This window comes from Ceratotherium simum, chromosome 2 (genome assembly GCF_057802395.1).
Source record: "Ceratotherium simum simum isolate JZ-2026a chromosome 2, ASM5780239v1, whole genome shotgun sequence".
In the NCBI taxonomy this organism is placed as follows: Eukaryota; Metazoa; Chordata; class Mammalia; order Perissodactyla; family Rhinocerotidae; genus Ceratotherium; species Ceratotherium simum.
In genome coordinates this window covers 34654122-34672207 of record NC_141901.1, presented here as the reverse complement: position 1 = coordinate 34672207, position 18086 = coordinate 34654122, and the positions used below count along the sequence as shown (strand labels likewise).

At 48.8% G+C, this 18086-nt stretch overlaps 2 protein-coding genes across 6 annotated transcripts; one reads left to right on the top strand and one right to left on the bottom strand.

Moving 5' to 3' along the window:
• Positions 1–3395: 3395 nt before the first annotated feature.
• TOMM40L (translocase of outer mitochondrial membrane 40 like) lies at positions 3396–7950 on the top strand. 4 transcript variants are annotated; one of them, XM_004443690.3, is made up of 10 exons: positions 3396–3470; positions 3691–3941; positions 4232–4299; positions 4588–4680; positions 4962–5063; positions 5212–5317; positions 5513–5635; positions 5749–5825; positions 6031–6133; positions 6271–7950. In XM_004443690.3, exons 2-10 carry the CDS (start codon positions 3827–3829, stop codon positions 6408–6410), a joined length of 927 nt encoding a protein of 308 aa, XP_004443747.1. In that variant the 5' UTR covers positions 3396–3470; positions 3691–3826; the 3' UTR covers positions 6411–7950. The 4 variants fall into 4 exon arrangements, with proteins under 4 accessions (XP_004443747.1, XP_087296497.1, XP_087296503.1 ...); XM_087440371.1 differs by having other exon boundaries at positions 3415–3470; positions 3791–3941; XM_087440377.1 differs by lacking the exons at positions 3396–3470; positions 4962–5063 and having other exon boundaries at positions 3623–3941.
• Positions 7107–11448, bottom strand: NR1I3 (nuclear receptor subfamily 1 group I member 3). 2 transcript variants are annotated; one of them, XM_004443691.3, is made up of 8 exons: positions 11300–11448; positions 10709–10839; positions 9374–9543; positions 9011–9150; positions 8635–8780; positions 8423–8539; positions 8128–8233; positions 7107–7257 (listed from the first exon to the last, which is right to left on the bottom strand). In XM_004443691.3, exons 1-8 carry the CDS (start codon positions 11404–11406, stop codon positions 7128–7130), a joined length of 1047 nt encoding a protein of 348 aa, XP_004443748.1. In that variant the 5' UTR covers positions 11407–11448; the 3' UTR covers positions 7107–7127. The 2 variants fall into 2 exon arrangements, with proteins under 2 accessions (XP_004443748.1, XP_087296522.1); XM_087440396.1 differs by having other exon boundaries at positions 8128–8256; positions 8431–8551; positions 11300–11423.
• Between the last annotated feature and the right edge of the window lie 6638 nt (positions 11449–18086).

Here is an 18086-nt window from a genome sequence, read left to right as displayed (position 1 = left end):
GAATTGCAGGCACTTCCACCCTGTCATTTCCATCCTTTGTCTCTTCAACCCTTTCTCTACCCTTTCATACCAAAACCCCTCTCCTACTAGAAGCAGATTTCTTCTTGTCCTCCCTCCTACTCCTCCCCCACTACCCTGACTTCTCCCAGTCCCCAAGCACACCAGGCTCACAAATTGACTCCTTCAATATTTATTGTAGAAAACAAGGAGTGGGTAGGGAGACGGGCTCTAGGCCTGGCCACTGGGTGTTCTAGGGCCCAGCTGGGGATGGAAGACAATAGTCTGGATACCTCACTTGGTGGCAGGCTGTGTTTTGAGTTCCATGAAACTGCTCAAGAAGTTAATCAGATCATTTCCAGCCTTCTTGACCAAGGGTGTCAGCTGCTCCTGTGTCTTCTCAAAGTAAGCCCTGGATAGATGAGGGATTAGAGGTCAGTATGAGGGATCCTAGGCACTGGCAGGGGCCTTGGTGGTGGTGGAAAGTGAGACCCAAGTCCCCAAACTCTAGTGCCTGCTCCATCCTGGCATGGCAAAGCTCCTAGGAGGAGATGCAAGCCCTCCACTGGGCAGAAGAACAGACTCTAGAGATAGAAATTCAAAGCCCAGTTCCTGCTGCCCCTATCGGTCCAAGAGGTCAGTGGGATCTGTGGAGTGACGAAGGAATTTTTATCTCCAATTTAAATTTCATCCTTCCTAAACCTCACCCCCAAGCTCAGTCTTCTGTGGGACCTCCCATCTTCCCTTCTTTCTCTCTACAGCCCCCCAGTCCCTGAACCCCTTTCACTGAGACTTACTTGGCACGAGCCTGGAGCTCCGGGGTCTTGGCCTTCTCCACTAGGTCCTTGCCATAGTCGGTCACGATGTGCAAGTATTGAGAGATCAGGCTCTGCAGACTCTGCTCCTCCACCTGTCTCCGAACCAAAGACCCTGTACACACAGAGAAACATACACGCATACGTCGTCTCAGCTGGGTCCCCAGCAATGAGTCCTGGCCTCCCTGCCACACTTCTGCCAGTACCCAGCCACGGCTCTCAGCACCCTCCCCAAACAGGTTTCTAGTTCCAGGTCTTTGGAAGGCTTTCTGGGCTTTAGAGAGGAAAGGATCTTCCTTTCGAGCCCTCTAGTTGCCAGACCTGGGCATAGGAGCACAGACAGATGGGTAGCCAGGACCCCTAGCATCTTCTTCCCCTTGGCACCCCCTCCATATCACACCCACCTTCAAGGCTGCAGATGGTGAGGAGCAGCACGGTCACTGCAAGCAGCTTCATGGTGGTAATGGTGGGAAAGGTGGCCTGGGGAGAGTCAGGCATAGGGGAGAACACTGAAGCCAAATGGACTTCAGCCCCTCCGCAGTGATCCCTACCTAGGTGCCCACTCCAACCTGGTTCCCTCCCTTCCCACAATTAAAACTTGGTCCTCTTTGGATGCTGCCCACACCTCTTGCTCCCTTACCCTACCTTGTCAGTGTCTCTGTCCTTGCTGTCTGTGCCTGGCCTGGCTGGGGAGGAAGGGGCTATATACCTGTCTGCTTCCCCACTCCCTGTCAAGTGATAAGGACTGTGGAGGGGTCAGGTGGGGCAGAGGCCATGTTGGAGTAAACAAGTTGGAGAAATGGGGGAGGAGAGGACAAGCACATGGGGGACTTGTGATGGGTGGGAGGCAGGGAAGTCTTCCTGGAGGCCAAGGGAGAAATACTTCACGCCTATTTGAGATTCATTCTTTTGGGGTCTGGGGCTAGCAGTCCTTGGATTTGAATGCTGCAGGAAGCAGGCTTCCTAGTTTTTCTCTGGAAAGCTCTGACATATCAAGCCCTCTGTCCTTGGTATCTTTGTCCCATTATGGGTAGATTTCATCTCCCCAACCGTACCCCCCTTCACTGCAACTTGTTAGAGAGGTATTGGGGAACAGAAGAAAGGAGAAAGGAGTTGAAATCAGGGGCAGGGGCGAAGGAGATGAGGGTTAGGGGAATAAGTATTAGGGTCAGAGGGCAGGAGTGGTTGACTTTGTCCCTGTTTGAGTTAATGTGTAATGAGATGGGGAAGAAAACATGAGAGCCCAGAGTGACCCTCCTGAGTACAGATCAATGAGTACACCCTACCTCCAATAAAATAAATTCAGAAAACAGCCTCTGCCCTCTCCCTCCCAATTGGAGGGCTCTGGCAGAAGAAGAGGTGAATGAGAGGCTTCCACCAAGAACAAAGGTTGAAGGTGTCTGGTGATTGGATCCCCTTATCAGTTCTAGGTGGTGGTCAGCCAATATGAGCCAGCAGAGACCATAGCATCCCTCTGACCAAGGTCCCAGCCCTTCTTCCACCCCTGATTGTGAGGGGGGGCAGAGGTACATTCTCCAGGCCCAAGGCATTTGGGTGAAATCAGCTAATTAGATATCAGAAGCATCTGTATCTTCACCCTTTGCCCTCAAAGTGTATGTAGAACATTTCTGAGAGATGGGGGTGGAGATGTGAGGGCTAGTGAGGGAGGTGACCAGAACCCAAGAAATCTTATTCCATCTTCAATTATTCCCCTGTGGAGCGCTTAGTACTTGAAGGGCTCTCCATTGTCTTGTCCCTGGCTCTAGAGTGGAGCACATTTCGGGGCGGGAGTCCATATCGCTAGATTTTATTTGCCAACTCTGCCTGGGGAATCAAGGAAGGAAGGACTAACTGCAGGGGGCAGATGTTTCAGTGAGTAGTTCCGCTAGAACTTTGGCTGCAGCCCCTGCTCCTCCACCCCAAACTCTCATGCCCGTTCCCATTCCACCAAGAGGAGGAGAGGGCCAACTTTGAGAGGTGTAGATCTCCAGGAGGGAGGTGTGGGTCCATGTCTTAGGGAAAGCCGTACTTGTGAGTAGTACTTATTTGGAGGTGTACTGCGGACTGTGGTGTACCGTAGAGGGCTGTGAGGAGTTCTCAGGGTTTCGTGGGGAGAGGGAGGGAGCGCCTAGGAGCTATATGAACCAGGGTTCGAAAGAAGTTTTCTCAGTTGTTTCCTCTGCCACCCTTCACAAAACGAGTCTCCAGGCTGTACGGTGGATGCAGCCTCAGTGGCCCAAGCTCCAAGATGCTCCCTCTAGTGTCTTGTACGCTCACAGGTTTTTCCCGACCTTGGAGAGGCCGGGCGATCTAAGGCCACCTACTACAGTAAATCTAAGGAGCTTCCAATCAAGTCCCGCGCGCCTCTGCAGTGCCGGGGTTGGAGCTCTCTGGACGTAAGGTCTGCCATTCGTTTGCTTCCTCCCCTCCCATTGGCCCCTGGGAGATCGAGGCAGCTTTTTTTTACCGATTGGGCGGGGCCCAACCGAGGGAGGGTCGGGTCTTTGATATCTTTTTTGCCCGGTTCCAAGATGGCGTTCAGGACCACGCTGGGAATGCAGCGTGAAGCCGCAGTGCTGCCATCACTCAAGATGGCTGCCCCCATCAAGATGACCGGGGTGTGCCGGGGGGAAAGGGGTAGCATGATGGTCTGAGACGGTAAGGGCTACTGCTCCATTGCAAGCCTCGTCTTGGGGCCTAGGAATGAAGTGTGGAAAGATTAGGAAGCTGGATGAGGTCTGTGGTGGGAGCTAGGATTAGAGAGTGGGGGAGGGAACAGTGGTGACTGGTGGGGGTGAAGGATTAAAGATGGGACGGGGGAGTGCCTGGGGTTCACTCTCCCCATCGGTGCCCTCTCCCCCCACTCTTCCTGTTCCAGGTCTAGCGTCGGACCATGTGGAAGTTTCTGGGAGTGGGGAGTCGGATGATGGCGGGTGGGGCCCGTGGGGGGTAGCGGGAGCAATAGCGTCCTTTCCCAGGATAACCACGGCCCATCCCTTGTCCTCTGGACTGAAATGGGGAACACGTTGGGCCTGGCACCGATGGGGGCTTTGCCCCGGCGGAGCCCCCGTCGAGAGGAACCTCTGCCCAACCCTGGGAGCTTCGATGAGCTGCACCGGCTATGCAAAGGTGAGAACTTGGTATTTGAGCGTCTCAAGTTGAAGGGGCAGAGGAGGGGAGGGTCTTGAATGCTGGGTGTCCAGTGATGGGAGTAGGAAAGGGGAGATCACAGCCAGGGCATCCAGCCTCAGGGAGGATCAGGTGCCAGAATGGAGTGGAGCGTTTCATGACAGGACTTGAAAGGAGGTCAGTTCCTTCAAAGCGCTTTCTGTGGGATTGAAAGGGGAGACTATTTCTGGGGGTAGGGGTTCCTTGTCTGTGCTTATTCCTTCCCTTCCCCTCCCCTCCACCCCCTTCAGATGTATTCCCAGCACAGATGGAGGGAGTGAAGCTCGTTGTCAACAAGGTTCTGAGCAGCCATTTCCAGGTGCTCCCACTTCTCTGGCCCCTCCTTACTATTCCTCCCGCCTGTCCCTGGATCCTCTTCTCCTTTCCTTTCTACTCCAGCCTTAGCCAGGCTATATGGCACAAATGAGGGAGGATTAGGGGCTCTCTTTACTTCCCTTGCCTGTGGGACTTGTTGCTTTTAACCTGTATATGTTGGAATATTTGGGATTCTTAAAAGGCCTTCTGGATGGGGAGAAGATGAAGGGTGGGATGGGGGATTGAAATGGAGCAGGAATGCTCTCTCCTCCATTGACTTCTCTTTCCTCAGGTGGCTCACACTGTGCACATGAGTGCTCTGGGCTTGCCCGGCTATCACCTCCATGCGGCCTATGCAGGGGACTGGCAACTTAGCCCCACAGAGGTGAGGGCTTCACACACCTGGGTCATCTCGCTAAAAGCTCACTGGGACACAGGCCCAGAGGAGGAGAAAATATGTGTGTTACGGGGAAGAATGGGCAGGGCACCTGCTTCTCTGTGTTTCTTCTGAATGGGAGAGGGTGGGGAAACATTTCTCTGTAGTGAGTAGGAGTTTGTCTTTGTGGCTCCACTAGGGGGCGCTGGGTACTGTTAAAGAAATCCTACATTGGCTTTTGGCTGAGTGGTGCCACCCACCTCAGTCTTACTGTCTGCACTCTTCAACAGGTGTTCCCCACTGTGGTAGGGGATATGGACAGCAGTGGCAGCCTCAACGCCCAGGTCCTGCTCCTCTTGGCAGAGCGGCTCCGAGCCAAGGCTGTCTTCCAGGTGACCCATGGTTCCTGCCTCCATCCACTAAAGCATTTCCTCTTTCTCCTCCATGAGTGTCCTGCTCTGGGGGCTCCAGGGAGACGAGCAGAGGCAATAGTGATGGTAAAAAGGGAGGGAGATTTTACTTCTTGCTCTCCCTACCCAGACACAGCAGGCCAAGTTCCTGACGTGGCAGTTTGATGGCGAGTATCGGGGAGATGACTACACAGCCACTCTGACCCTAGGAAATCCTGACCTGATTGGGGAATCAGGTGAGGAATTGGGACAGGGTTCTTTTTATCTTGGCTGCCACTTGCTAATGTTGCCTATGCCTCTTGATGGTTTGTACAGTTCAGGGATTAGAAAAGAAACGTCTTGGGCAGGCTGGGATGGGGGCTACTCGGGGTGAGGGAACGGCCTAGGTGTTGTTTCTGTGACTGATTCCATGTCTCCCCACTCCCCCACAGTGATCATGGTCGCTCACTTCCTGCAGAGCCTCACTCATCGGCTGGTGCTGGGAGGAGAGCTAGTTTATCACCGGCGGCCAGGCGAAGAGGGGGCCATCTTGACACTGGCTGGGAAGTACTCAGGTATGGGTGAGGAGGAATAGTGATGGGGAGGGAAAATTCTGGACTTGGCTGGGTTCCTGGCCTGTGTCCTACTACAGTAACGCTCCTTTTCTCCTGTACTTTGGTTTTTACAGCTGTACACTGGGTAGCTACATTGAATGTGGGATCAGGTGGGGCCCATGCAAGTTATTACCACAGAGCAAATGAACAGGTGAGACTACCGATCCCATCTCCCACACCACAAGTCAGTCATGAACGTTTGCCCCTCCAGGCCTCCACAGGCCTTGCTGACCTACTATTCTTCCTACCCATACTACACATACATTTCATGTATGCCTTCACTCTGCTGATCCCCTGTGAGGACTCTAGTCTTCACTGAGACAGATCCCTCTCCCATCTTTGCCCATGGTTCTCAGGTTCAGGTTGGAGTGGAGTTTGAGGCAAACACGAGGCTACAAGACACAACCTTCTCCTTTGGTTACCACCTGACTCTGCCCCAGGCCAACATGGTGTTTAGAGGTAAGGGTTATTAAGATGACATTCAGAGGTGCTGAGGGATTGGGAGGGACAGTGAGAGGGAAGCTCCACCTTACTTCTGCTGATCCCTTTCTCCAAGCCCTGTTAAGTAACCTAGTCTATATTCTCTTCCCCAACAGGCTTGGTGGATAGTAACTGGTGTGTGGGTGCTGTGCTGGAGAAGAAGATGCCCCCGCTGCCTGTCACCCTAGCCCTCGGAGCCTTCCTTAATCACTGGCGCAACAGATTCCATTGTGGCTTCAGCATCACTGTGGGCTGAGGTTGTCCTAGAGCCTCCCCTCACAGCAGCTGGAACCTCTGAGTCAGGTGCCCTAGGGCCAGAGACTAGGCCTCTTTCCAGAGCCCACCTTGCTGGGTGACCTTTAGGTCCCAGGACCAGAGTGGGGGACAGGACCATGCCCTCCTCAGAACTGGAGCTGCCACAGGGACAGCTGACGAGGCAATGGTTTGAGGCTCCCACATCTGCCACCAGCCCTGATATCATCTTCCCAGGCTCTTGTGGCTCTAAAGACTAAGGGAGAAGGATTAAGGGGTATGTCTGGCTGAATTGTCTCCCCTCACTCGCCCCTTCTTCGTTTCCCTGTCAATTAAAGCTCCTAGCCTCTTCCTCTTCAGAGCAGAAAATTCTGCATGGGATTAGCTGCCCATCCTGTTTTCCATCCCAGAGCCTCCCAAGGCTGGGAAAGAAGGGCTGACCTTTGACCTCAGAAAGTGGGGCCCACCCATTCCCAGAAGGAGCTTCTTTACCTCTTAGCACTGAGGCTTCCTCCTTCCCCATCTTCTGTGCTTCCAGAGAACAACTTTGTCCCCAAGGTCACCCCCTCTCCTCCCCATGACTGCATGAAGAGGCAGTTATTACTTTAATCTTTCATTGCAACCACTGGGCTTTCTCCTGGTCCCAACCTCTGGTCCCAGCCTTTTCCCCTTTCCAGTCCAGTGTGTCCAGATGGGCTGGGGAAGGAGGTGAGCTGGGGCCTCAGCTGAAGATCTCCTGGAGCAGTGGCATCATGGCGAACAGTCCCTGGATGTGCTGGATTTGGTATCCATATGCGTTGTTAAGGCTCCGGAGCTCAGCCAACAGGCCCAGCAGTTTTGCATACAGAAACCTTGGAGGAAGTAGTGGGATCACCAGGGAAAGAGGAAAGAAATAAGGCAGCTGAGGGTCTTGTCCTGAGGCCCAGATCCCTTGAACCCCTCAGTGAAGCTAGGTTTGAACACTAAAGAAAATCATGCTCTGGTATGACAAATTTATCAAAGCTTCCCAAGGTCCCCAAGGGAGCCTCTGTCTGACATTGTCTTATCTCACCACGCCCAGTTTTTCTTGAACACAGAGCTCTGAGGACCAAGTGTGAAGAAAGCCTCAGACTTTCCAGAACTTCAATGGTGTGGAATCTGGGGGTCCGGCCTTCTAGAGCAGGTTCTAGAATGTGGGTGTGTTCTATGGTATAAAGCATTCCTCTTCTGGCCGAACTGGCTCATTGAGGGATGAGGGAGAACAGAAGTGGAGCATACCTCAGAGCCTGGAGAGATCATGAACTGTTGAGCCAGGGACTGGCTTTGGCCATGAAACTGTGAATGACTATAACCTCAAGGGGAATGAAAAAGGAATTGTCCCAATGGAGAGGAGGGGAAGGGCCAAAGAAAGAGTGAGGAAGAGTCATGAAAGCCTGCTTTGGTCTGGAGAAGTTGGATTGGTGAGGAGATGGATGTCATCAATCTCAGGAATGCTATTATACAGAGCCTGTGAGCTACTACTTTGCATCTACTGAATAAAAAAATCTGGAAGGAGTGAGATGAAACAGTGGTAGGAGCAATTTGGATGCTGGAACCATATGAGATGGGAGGGGAGGACTAGACCCCCAAGGGACCTGGTTTCCCAAAGGAAAGGACAGGAAAAGCATTCATTCTCGGCTCAGCATTTCCCCAACCCCTTCCTGCCCTGGTGCAGCCTCCAAGCCCCCAGTCTCCCACTGTACCGATCCTGGGGCCTTGGCTGCTGGTCTTTGATGTAGCTGTACAGAGTGAGTGCCATCTCCTCTTGGAGCTGACCAATCTCCTCCCTCTGGGTAACCCCAGGCCGGTCTGTAAGATAGGGAGCAGGGGAAGGACAAGGTAGGGACTGGGGGCGGGCCTGCACTGTGCTCCAGGGGCTGGGATAGACCCATTCCACAGGTTTGAAGATTAAAAGGCCTGGGATGGATGGATTCAAGGAGCTGAGAGTTTGGGCAGACGTGGTGGAACAAAAGCTTCTGGGCTTTGGGGGATGCTCACCAGGAGAGAAGAGGGCCATGGCAGCCATGAGAACATACTCAGGCTCCTGGAGCTGCAGCCGGCGCAGTGTCCCGTGGAAGCGAAAGAACAACTCGAGATATTCTTCCTGGAACCCCACTGCGGGAGATACTAGGCTTAGGAGCCTTCAGGTCACCTTGCCACATACCGTACCACAGGGACACATGCCCTCTACTGTTCTAGCACCATCTCACCTTGGGCTCCATCTTCTATTGTGTAGCGAAGAGGCCCACAGAGAAAGTTTTGTGTTTGGAGACAGAAAGTGGTATTGAGTGCAATCTGACAGATTTCTAGAGCTGCTCCCTTGAGAAGGGAGATCTGGTCCTCCATGGGCAAGGACCTGTGGGGAACATTCAACAAGGGCACTTTAGATTCTAGCCTGAACTTCAGAGAGGGAGAGGAACTCCCAGTTCTGATTGAGATACTTAGAAAGAAAGTTGGGAATTCAAGACCTGGTGCGTGGAAAGGCTGAGGGATGGGTTAGTATGGTCAGTGACTTTTTTGGCAGTGGGGAGGGATTATAATTTGCTGGAGTGTTTTCTTCTTGAGAGGAAAGGGAAGGTCACGCACCGGAAGAGGGGTAGATCCTTGGTGAACTTGATGACTTGCTGTACCATGAAAGTGTTGATGTCTGCAAAGTGTATGAGGAGAGGCAGTCCAGGGACCAGGGTGGGCAAGCGTTGGTGATGGATGAACAGATGAGCCGGAGGCTGCAGAGATCAGAGCCTGAGTCTGAGGCCCTGGTCCTAGGGGCCTCCTTTAGGCCTCTCCAGCCTTATCTTGGAAGGGTTCTGGGCTGAGGAGCCTGCATAGGCTGGGGTTCTGAAGTCCTGTCCTCTGTATTGGTGCATGGTACACAGCCCCCTCCCTCAGGCTAGCCTCCTTGGGCACCGTTTTGATCACATTCCAGCCCAAATACCGTTAAGTGCTCACCCTGAACTGCACAAACTGGTCAAACATGGTGCCCACGTGGCGGTTGTGGGCTCCCAGGAGTATCTGGACTAGCTCTTTCTGCTCCTTACTCAGCTGCGTAGGTGCTTGCTGTGCCCGCCGCTGGGCCTGCTTTGCTCGCCGCAATGCCAGGGCTTCTGCCGACAGGATCACTGTGCCCAGGCAAGAGATGTGACAAAGCTATTGAGACTGGCAGAGAGCACCTCTCTCTGTCAGCCTCTGGTCTGGGACCCCTCAGGCACCCTGCACAATGAAGGATGCAGGGAGGGAGGAGAGTTCCCGAGTCCTCCTTGGGATTGGCTGAAGTCCCAGAGGCTCCAGGTGGTAGGGGATTCCTGTGCACTTTCCCCAACCTGTGAGGCACTGCAGCAGAAAACAATGCACTGTGGGAGAGAAAGGAAGGGTGGAGAGTCAAGTGGGAATAGTGTAAGGAGAAGTTTGGCTTCTGGGGGAACATTGAAGAGGGAGGGCTCTTATACCTAAAACATCATCTTATGTTTGCATGGCATTAGACAAAGGTTCTGAGGTTAAATCTCGCTGGATGAAACAATCCTGTGGGTAGACAGGGCAGGTATTATTATCCATATTTTTAAGAAATGTAAACAGGCTGAGATTCCAGTAATAGGTTCAAGGTCACAAAATCCTTAAGTGATGTAGATTGAATTCAAACCAAGATTTTTTGACTTTTACAGTGTCCTTTTCACTGCTGCATATTGAAAAGTAGTGTGATGTCATGAAAAAAGCAAGAGTTTGGCAGTCAGACAAGTTTGAATACTGACTGTATAACTTTTTAGCTGAGTGAACTTGGGCAAGTTGACTTCTGTGAGCCCCAGTTACATTATCTGTTGGGAGCATAGCCTGATTACCAGGCACAGAGAAAAGGCATTAAATAAGTAATTCAACAGTTATTAAATACCTGTATGACAGGCACTATGCTTGAAAGAAAGAAGAGAAAGAGCCAGCCATGTGGATATCTGGGGGAAGAGCGTTCCTGGTAGAGGGAATGGCAGGTGCAATTGTGAAAGTACTGAAGAGAGTGTGCTTGGTGTGTCTGATGATGGCATTGCAGTCAGTGTGGCTGGGATGGATTGAGCAAGGGAGAAAGAGTAGTAAATAAAATTGGAGAGGTGGTCTGGGGGAGCTAGACCGGGAGGTCATGGACTGCAAGAGAGATGAGCCATTGGAGGTTTTGAGCAGAATAGTGACATCGTCTGACTTCTTTCAAAAAGCTGCCTGCTGTGTGGAAAATACACCGTGGGAACAAGGGCAAAGCAGAGAGACATAGTGATTTCTTGGGATGGTAGGGGGCCAACTCACTGTCCTTCTTCATGCCAGCATCTAGGCACTTCTGCAACCTGCAGGCTGGGCAGTGGCGCCTCTGGGCCTTGCTGACCTTACAGCTTCCAGCAAAGGGGCAGGTGAGATCAATTTTTTTGTTGACTGTTCGTCTGTGAGAGACAGACATTGTGAGGGTTGGAGATGGCAGTGAACAGTGGGTCTGTGAGGGGCTGAGATGGCATGGTCTGAAAGAATCTATGGTGACATGGGCTAATCTGAGCTATGCCCAAAGGATAGGGTACAACACATCTCAAGCATTTCCATGGGGGCACAGGATCACTCAGGAAAGCCTAGTTGACATAGTACTAGCTTGGGGCCCCGTAGGCAGTGAGTACATGCTAAGTGCTCTTGACTAATGAGTTGTGTCCACCGGACAAACACTCGGCCTTTCCTCTATTTATACAGTGTTGAGGTCGGCAAGGGTAGCTGCTCAACCACTTTAGCCATGGGGTAGTTAGGCTCTAGGATGCAGGAGTAATATAGTGGGATAAGCCTGGGCGTGTGCCAGGGCTTAAAGGCAGGCTGGCAGGTGGTTTGGGAGGTGGTTTCTATTGGGGAGGGGGCTCTTACCTGAAGAAACTCTTGCAGCCCTCACAAGTCAGGGCATGGAAGTGATAGCCTGTGGCTCGGTCCCCACATACCACACAGTTCCTGGGCTCATCTTCCTCACTGGCCATGGCTTCAGATGTTGGGGTGGCTGTCACAGGCCCCTGAATGTAGGAGGAGTTAGCAGTCAGCTCTGGGCCACCCTTGACCCTCTTCTCCCCCTTCTGCAGAGCTTCTTCCCAAACCTGCCCTGGGCCTGAGCCCCTGCATTCAGTATCTATATTGCTTTTAGTCTCTGGCCCCCAAAAGATTTCCTACCTGCTCCTCTTAGGCAGCATGTCACCTGCAGTCCACGGAATCTGGTGTGGGATGCCTCTCCCTAAACTCCCACTCAGCTGCTGCTTTCCCCTTGATCTCAGGAGCTGTCAGTGTTTGGAGTGAGGGATTATGACCCTCAGTACCTGGAAAACAGAACTTCTGCTGTGTGTGGCCTCCAGTTGTCCTCAGTGACTACCTAGATAGGGCACAGCCTCTGGACCCAGGGCAAAGGCCTGGGTGAGAGGTTTTCCCAGAATGCCCATGGTGCTGGTTGCTGGCACATGGGGAGGGACTCTGGTGGGTGGGGACCTCGTGGCTCATTAGAAACTGCTCCTTTTGAGACCCATGGAGATTTTCCCTAATGCTTAGCTTCAGGCTAGATCTGTAGCCTCCTCTGTACATGGATCCTGGACAAACTGGGAAGAGAGAGGGAGAGAGCAAGCTTTTTCACATGCAGTATGTCAATAGTAAAAGAATATGTGTAACAATTACACAAGGACCCCAAAAGGAAAGTTCTTAAAAAGAGACTGGAGTCTAATTAAGAACTTATGCAAGAGCTAAAAGAGGTCTGACTTCTTCACTAAAAAAGGCTGAAAATTAAATCAGAGAGGCCTCCAATCAATTAGAGGTGAGTGAGATTGATTTGGGGACTCTGGTGCCAGAGCTGGTTTCATGGGTGTGTGACCTGTGCAGTCACACAAGGCCCTCCGCTCAGAGGAGTCTTAGGCTTGGTTTAATGCCTGCTGTTGCTCTTTTGAAATTCATAATGATTTTTGGACAAGAAGCTCTGCATTTTTGTACCTGGTGCTGTCTGGAGCCAAGACAAAGGACTTCTGATTAATAAGTTTAAGGATCAGAAGTAAGAGTCTTCACTGGGGTTGTCTAGTGCTCCATTGACATTGAAGAACATTTTTGCAAGTGTGAAAAATACATATATATACTCTCCCAACATTTATGAACAGAAAAAGTAATTTCAAAAGCTATTTGGATGTTTTGGGGATGGGCAATATGTTGGATATGTCTATTTGGATAAATATCCCCCACACACTGGAATATAAAAATAATTAATGTTGCTCTAAAAGTGAGTTAAAAACCCAAGTGCAGGCTAGAGTCATAAAAACACATACAGAGAGAGACAGAGACAGAGAGAAGAGACTGAGTTAACAGGAGCCTTGTTTAGGTTCCTAGAATGAGTTGGTGAAACCCTTAATCTTATGTGGTACAACATCCAACTATGCAAAACTTATTGCATTTTGAAAGAAGCTGAGTTCTGGAGAGCACAGGTGCTTAGATCTGGTCCCTGGAAGATGGTAAGTGTATTGATGTGTATGCATCTGGTGGTATCTTTGCTTGAGTGTGACTGAGAATTCATACTTATTCATTCAATCAACAAATATCGACTGAGAGTCTACTATGTGTTAGATACTATGGATAAAAAGATGAATAAGATGCTCTCCTTCCCTCATAGGGTTTAACCACACTAGTTGGAGAGATAGACCTTTAAACAGATATAAAGAAATATAGTCAGATTAATGACGGTGCTCTGCACAGAGCATTATGGGACCACAGGTGAGGGGCACCTAATGCTGCTATGGCAAAGGGATGTTGAGGAGGAGGCAGGAAAGGCTTCCTGGAGGAATGACGACTGAGTTAATTTTTAAAGGATAATGAGGAGTTAGGAGAAAAGTAAAAGGCAGCTCAGGCAGAGGGTGCAACCTGAGAAGTTCAAGAAGCCAGATATGAAAAAGTGGACATGGTAGCACTACAAACAGGCCTCTCTTGCTAGAGCATTAACATTTCAGTCTGGGAGTGGGAAGAGAGAAGTTTAGAGAGAGGGGGTTTGAGGTTGAGACGTAGGCAGGGCCAGTTTATGGGAGACCTCATGTGCCAGACTAAGCAGCTTGAGGCTATCAGAAAGCTTTTAAAGGGTAACTTGGGAAATGACATGGTCAGATCTATTCTAGATAGATTTATCTTATTCTAGATATCTTACTCTGCTGGCTGTTTGGAAGATGGATTTGAGGGGGCAGGACTGGAGGCAAAGAGAAACAGTTAGAAAGCTATTGCCGGGCCCGCCCCGTGGCTTAGCGGTTAAGTGCGCGCACTCCGCTGCTGGCGGCCTGGGTTCGGATCCTGGGCGCGCACTGACGCACCGCTTCTCCGGCCATGCTGAGGCTGCGTCCCACATACAGCGACTAGAAGGATATGCAGCTATGACATACAACTATCTACTGGGGCTTTGGAGGAAAAATAAATAAATAAATAAAATTATTAAAAAAAAAAAAAAAAAGAAAGCTATTGCCATAAGGTAGGTGAGAGAAGATTAAGCTTGAGCTCGGATGGTGGAAGGATGTAGAGGAGGAGAGGGTTTTGAGAAATACATGGGAGGTGAAATAATTGGAACTTGGTGACTACTAGAATTTCTGGGTTGAGAAAGAGGAAAAGGAGTTAAAGTTGACACCAGGTTTCTAGCACCGGGTGATCGACTGGATGGTGGTACCACCAACTGGGAGAGAGACTACAGGAGGAGAACAGGGTCCTCCATACTTGGGCCCCTATCCACTTCCATGGTTGCTAACTTACTCTAGCAATCAGCTATTAAGTGCCCACTCCGTTGAGAGGCACTATAGGGAGGGACAAAGGAGAGGGTCCCTATTACCGAGGAATTTACTGTCTAATTAGGGAGACCGCATAAACAAATTGAACTCCTAGATCTTAAGAGGAAATATATAATTAAACTCTAAATTGTGTGGTAAAGATTATAATATTATAGGCATTAATTGCTTAATTAATTTTTTCTTATTGAGTGCCCAATATGAACAGAGTACTGTGTAAGAATCCTTACCTGTGTTAACGTGATATGATAGGTATCACCATTTTACAGATGAGGAAACTGAGGCTCAGAGAGTTGAAATAACTTGTACAAGGATCAATATACCCAACAGTTTATTAGATGACTTCATTTGGATATCACAGAGGCATCTCAAATTCGGTATGTCTAAAATGGAGTTCTATGATACCTAAAGCACAAGCAACAAAATAAAAAATAAACAAATGGGACTGCATCAAACTAAAAAGCTTCTGCACAGCAAAAGAAATGATCAACCAACATGATAAGGCAGCCTACTGAAGGGGAGAAAATATTTGCAAATCACACATCTGATAAGGAGATAATATCCAAAATATGTAAGAACTCATACAACTCAATAGCAAAAAAACAAATAATCCAATTTAAAAAAATGGGCAAAGGACCTGAATAGACATTTTCCCAAAGAAGATATTCAAATGGCCAACAGGTACATGAAAAGGTGCTCAACATTACTAATCATCAGGGAAATGCAAATCAAAATCACAATGAGATATCGCCTCACACCTGTTAGAATGGCTATCATTGAAAAGACGAGATAACAAATGCTGGCAAGGATGTGGAGAAAAGGGAACTCTTGTGCACTGGGAAGGTGAAAATTTGGTGGGAATGTAAATTGGTGCAACCACTACGGAATACAGTATGGAGGTTCCTCAAAAACTTGAAAATAGGACTACCATATGATCGAGCAATTCCACTTCTGGGTATATAGCTGAAGGAAATAAAATCACTGTCTCAGATATCTGCACCCCCATATTCATTGCAGCATTGTTTACAATAGCCAAGACGTGAAAACAACTTAAGTGTTCACCAGTGGATGAATAAAGGAGATGTGAGATCAATTGATCTATCTATGTATCTATCTATCTATCCATCCATCTAATGGAATACTATTCAGTCATAAAAAAGAAGGAAACCCTGCCATTTGTGAAAACCTGGATGGACCTAGAGGACATTATGCTAAGTGAAATAAGTTAGAGAAAGACAAATACTATATGATCTCACTTATATGTGGAATCTAGAAAGAACCCAAACACACAGAAAAGAGATCAGATTTGTGGTTGCCAGATGTGGGCGGTGAATGGGGGATAATTGGGTGAAGGGGGTCAAAAGGTACAAGCTCCCAGTTATAAGATTAATAAGTTCTGAGGATGTAATGTACAACATGATGGCTCTAGTTAACAAGACTGTATTGTATGTTTGAAAGTTGCTAAAAGAGTAGATCTTAAAAGTTTTCATCACAAAGAAAAACATTTATTAACAATATGAGATGAATCATTTCACAATATATACATATATCAAATCATTGTGTTGTACACCTTAAACTTATACAATGTCATATGTCAGTTGTATTTCAATGAAACTGGAAAAAATAGAACAGAAATCATTGCCACCCTTCCACAAACTAACTTCTATATTACCTAACTTGGTAACTATCCCAATATGAGAAGGTGGAGAATATGGGCTCTGGAGTCATACAGACTTAGGTTCAAATTCTGATGCTGGCTCTTGCTAGCTGCCTTACTTTTATTGCTCCTTCCCTAATTATTTGACATCGCTGAGATCCAGCTCCGCGCGAGTCAGATATCATCAGGCTGGGCCAATCCCATATGGGGAGTGGGAGGCTAACTTCCTCTCCCTAAATCAGTTTTGAATACTTAGGGAGGAGTTCAGGCTGGAGGAGGGATGCTCTTGTCCAGGACTGACCCTTCACCTGGGGCCCAAGGATTGCCCTGAGCCTTATTCTTCAAGGAGAAATCCACCTGGCAGTTCTTTGAGATGGGGTTGCCTTGGGGACACACCTCTCTGAGCTTGCTCTTCTATGTACAGAAATGCTCCCTCAGCCTCAGGATCTCTCCCATAGAGTAGACTGAGACTGGGATCTGCTGCAGGATGTCCCTAGCATCCACAGTGTACAGGCTTTCAGAGTTAACTGATGTCCCTACACTCTTCCAACATGCCCATTCCAGGTCAGGGTCTGAAAAACATCTGTGTTGGTTGTGGCCTGGTGGGTTAAATTCTCTGAACTCCAGTTTTCTTATCTGGAAAAGGGGGTTAATAAAACCCACTAGCCAGGTCTGTTGTGAAGATTAAATAAAGTAATATATGTAGAGTTTCTTACACAGTGCTTCGAACATGGAAGGAAGTTGATACATATTCATTCTTTTACCCTCTTCCTTTTCTTCCTCTCCACTGCCATCCTGTCCCAGATGCCAAGCCAAAATCTTGGGAGTCACCTAGCCTAGCCCTAAAAATGATCAAATGCTATGTCCTGTCCTTCCTGTCTCCTGACCCCTACATGCCCACTACTTCTTAGCTGAGTTCAAGCCCTCATCATTTTCCACTTATTACTGCAGGAGCCTATTAAATTATTCTCCCTACAACCAGCCTCATCTCCTTCCAACCCATCCTCCACGCTGTTGCTATTTCTAAAATGCAAATTTGATCATGTCTCTCCCCTGCTTAAAATTCTTCATTTGCTTCACATCACCTTCAGGGTAAAATCCAATCCCTTTAGCATGTCACACAAAGTCCTTTGTGATCTGGCCCCTATTTATCACTTTGGTCTCACCTATTCCAACCCCACTTCCCTCCCCTGACCTAACACATCACACTTTGGCTCTAGATATGCTTAAGCATTTAGAGTTCCCTGAACAAGCTGCGTTCACTCACCCCTGAACATCTGCCCTTGTTATTCTGTCTGGTTGGAATTGCCACATATCCCCTCTCCTGGTCCTCCTGATCCTCTTGGCCCTTCAGGCCTGAGCACAACAGATCACCTCTGGGAGCCTGTGGGTTAGAGCTACATCTCTGCACACACATTTGTCATAGCACTTATCACATTGCAGAGCACTTGTCTGTTTCTTTCTGATCTGTCCATCAACTGTGAGTTGTTGAAGTCAAGAGCTGCCTCTTTTATTTTTGGATCCTTAGGGTCTTGTATACTCCAGGCACATATAATAAATATTTATGGAATTAATAAATGGTCTAGGATATGAATTAAGGTCTGATTCCAAACTCATGTTCTTTCCATGTGGCATCGTATGGTATTATTTGTGAAAGCATCCGTTCATTCAACAAATGTTTAATGGGTATCTTCTTTATGCCAGGCATTTTCTAGCAATGTAGGTTCCATGGTTTCATCTGGTTACATTCCTGTTTCCCTTTTAGCTGCTGTCTTCCACAGCTGATTATCCTTTGCTGTCCTGACTCTCTGACAGGATACCCATTAGTTTTCTAGTCTGATTCCTGACTCTTCTGACTTCTGAACCATTGCTACCTGCTGTTCCTACCTGCCGTATTTGCATTTGACATCTGGCCAACCTCCCACAGGTGTCCACTGAGCCAAATTTCCAGTGTGGGCCTGCTCTATCCTGTTTGGCTTCCCAGGTTCTGGCACAAACACTTCTTCGACCAGAAAGGGTTCAGGCTACCTCTTTTTCTTTCCACCTTGTAATTTGGTTTTAATCTTCTTTCTCTAAACTCACCAATGGTCTCCTGTGGCCTGTTGAATTCAATGGGCTTTCTCTTATGTTTCTCCCAATCAACCTCCCTACTGCTTTTGACTCTGTAACAACCACCTTATCTCCTTTGAAACTCTTTTTCTCCCTAGCCTCTAGGATGTTA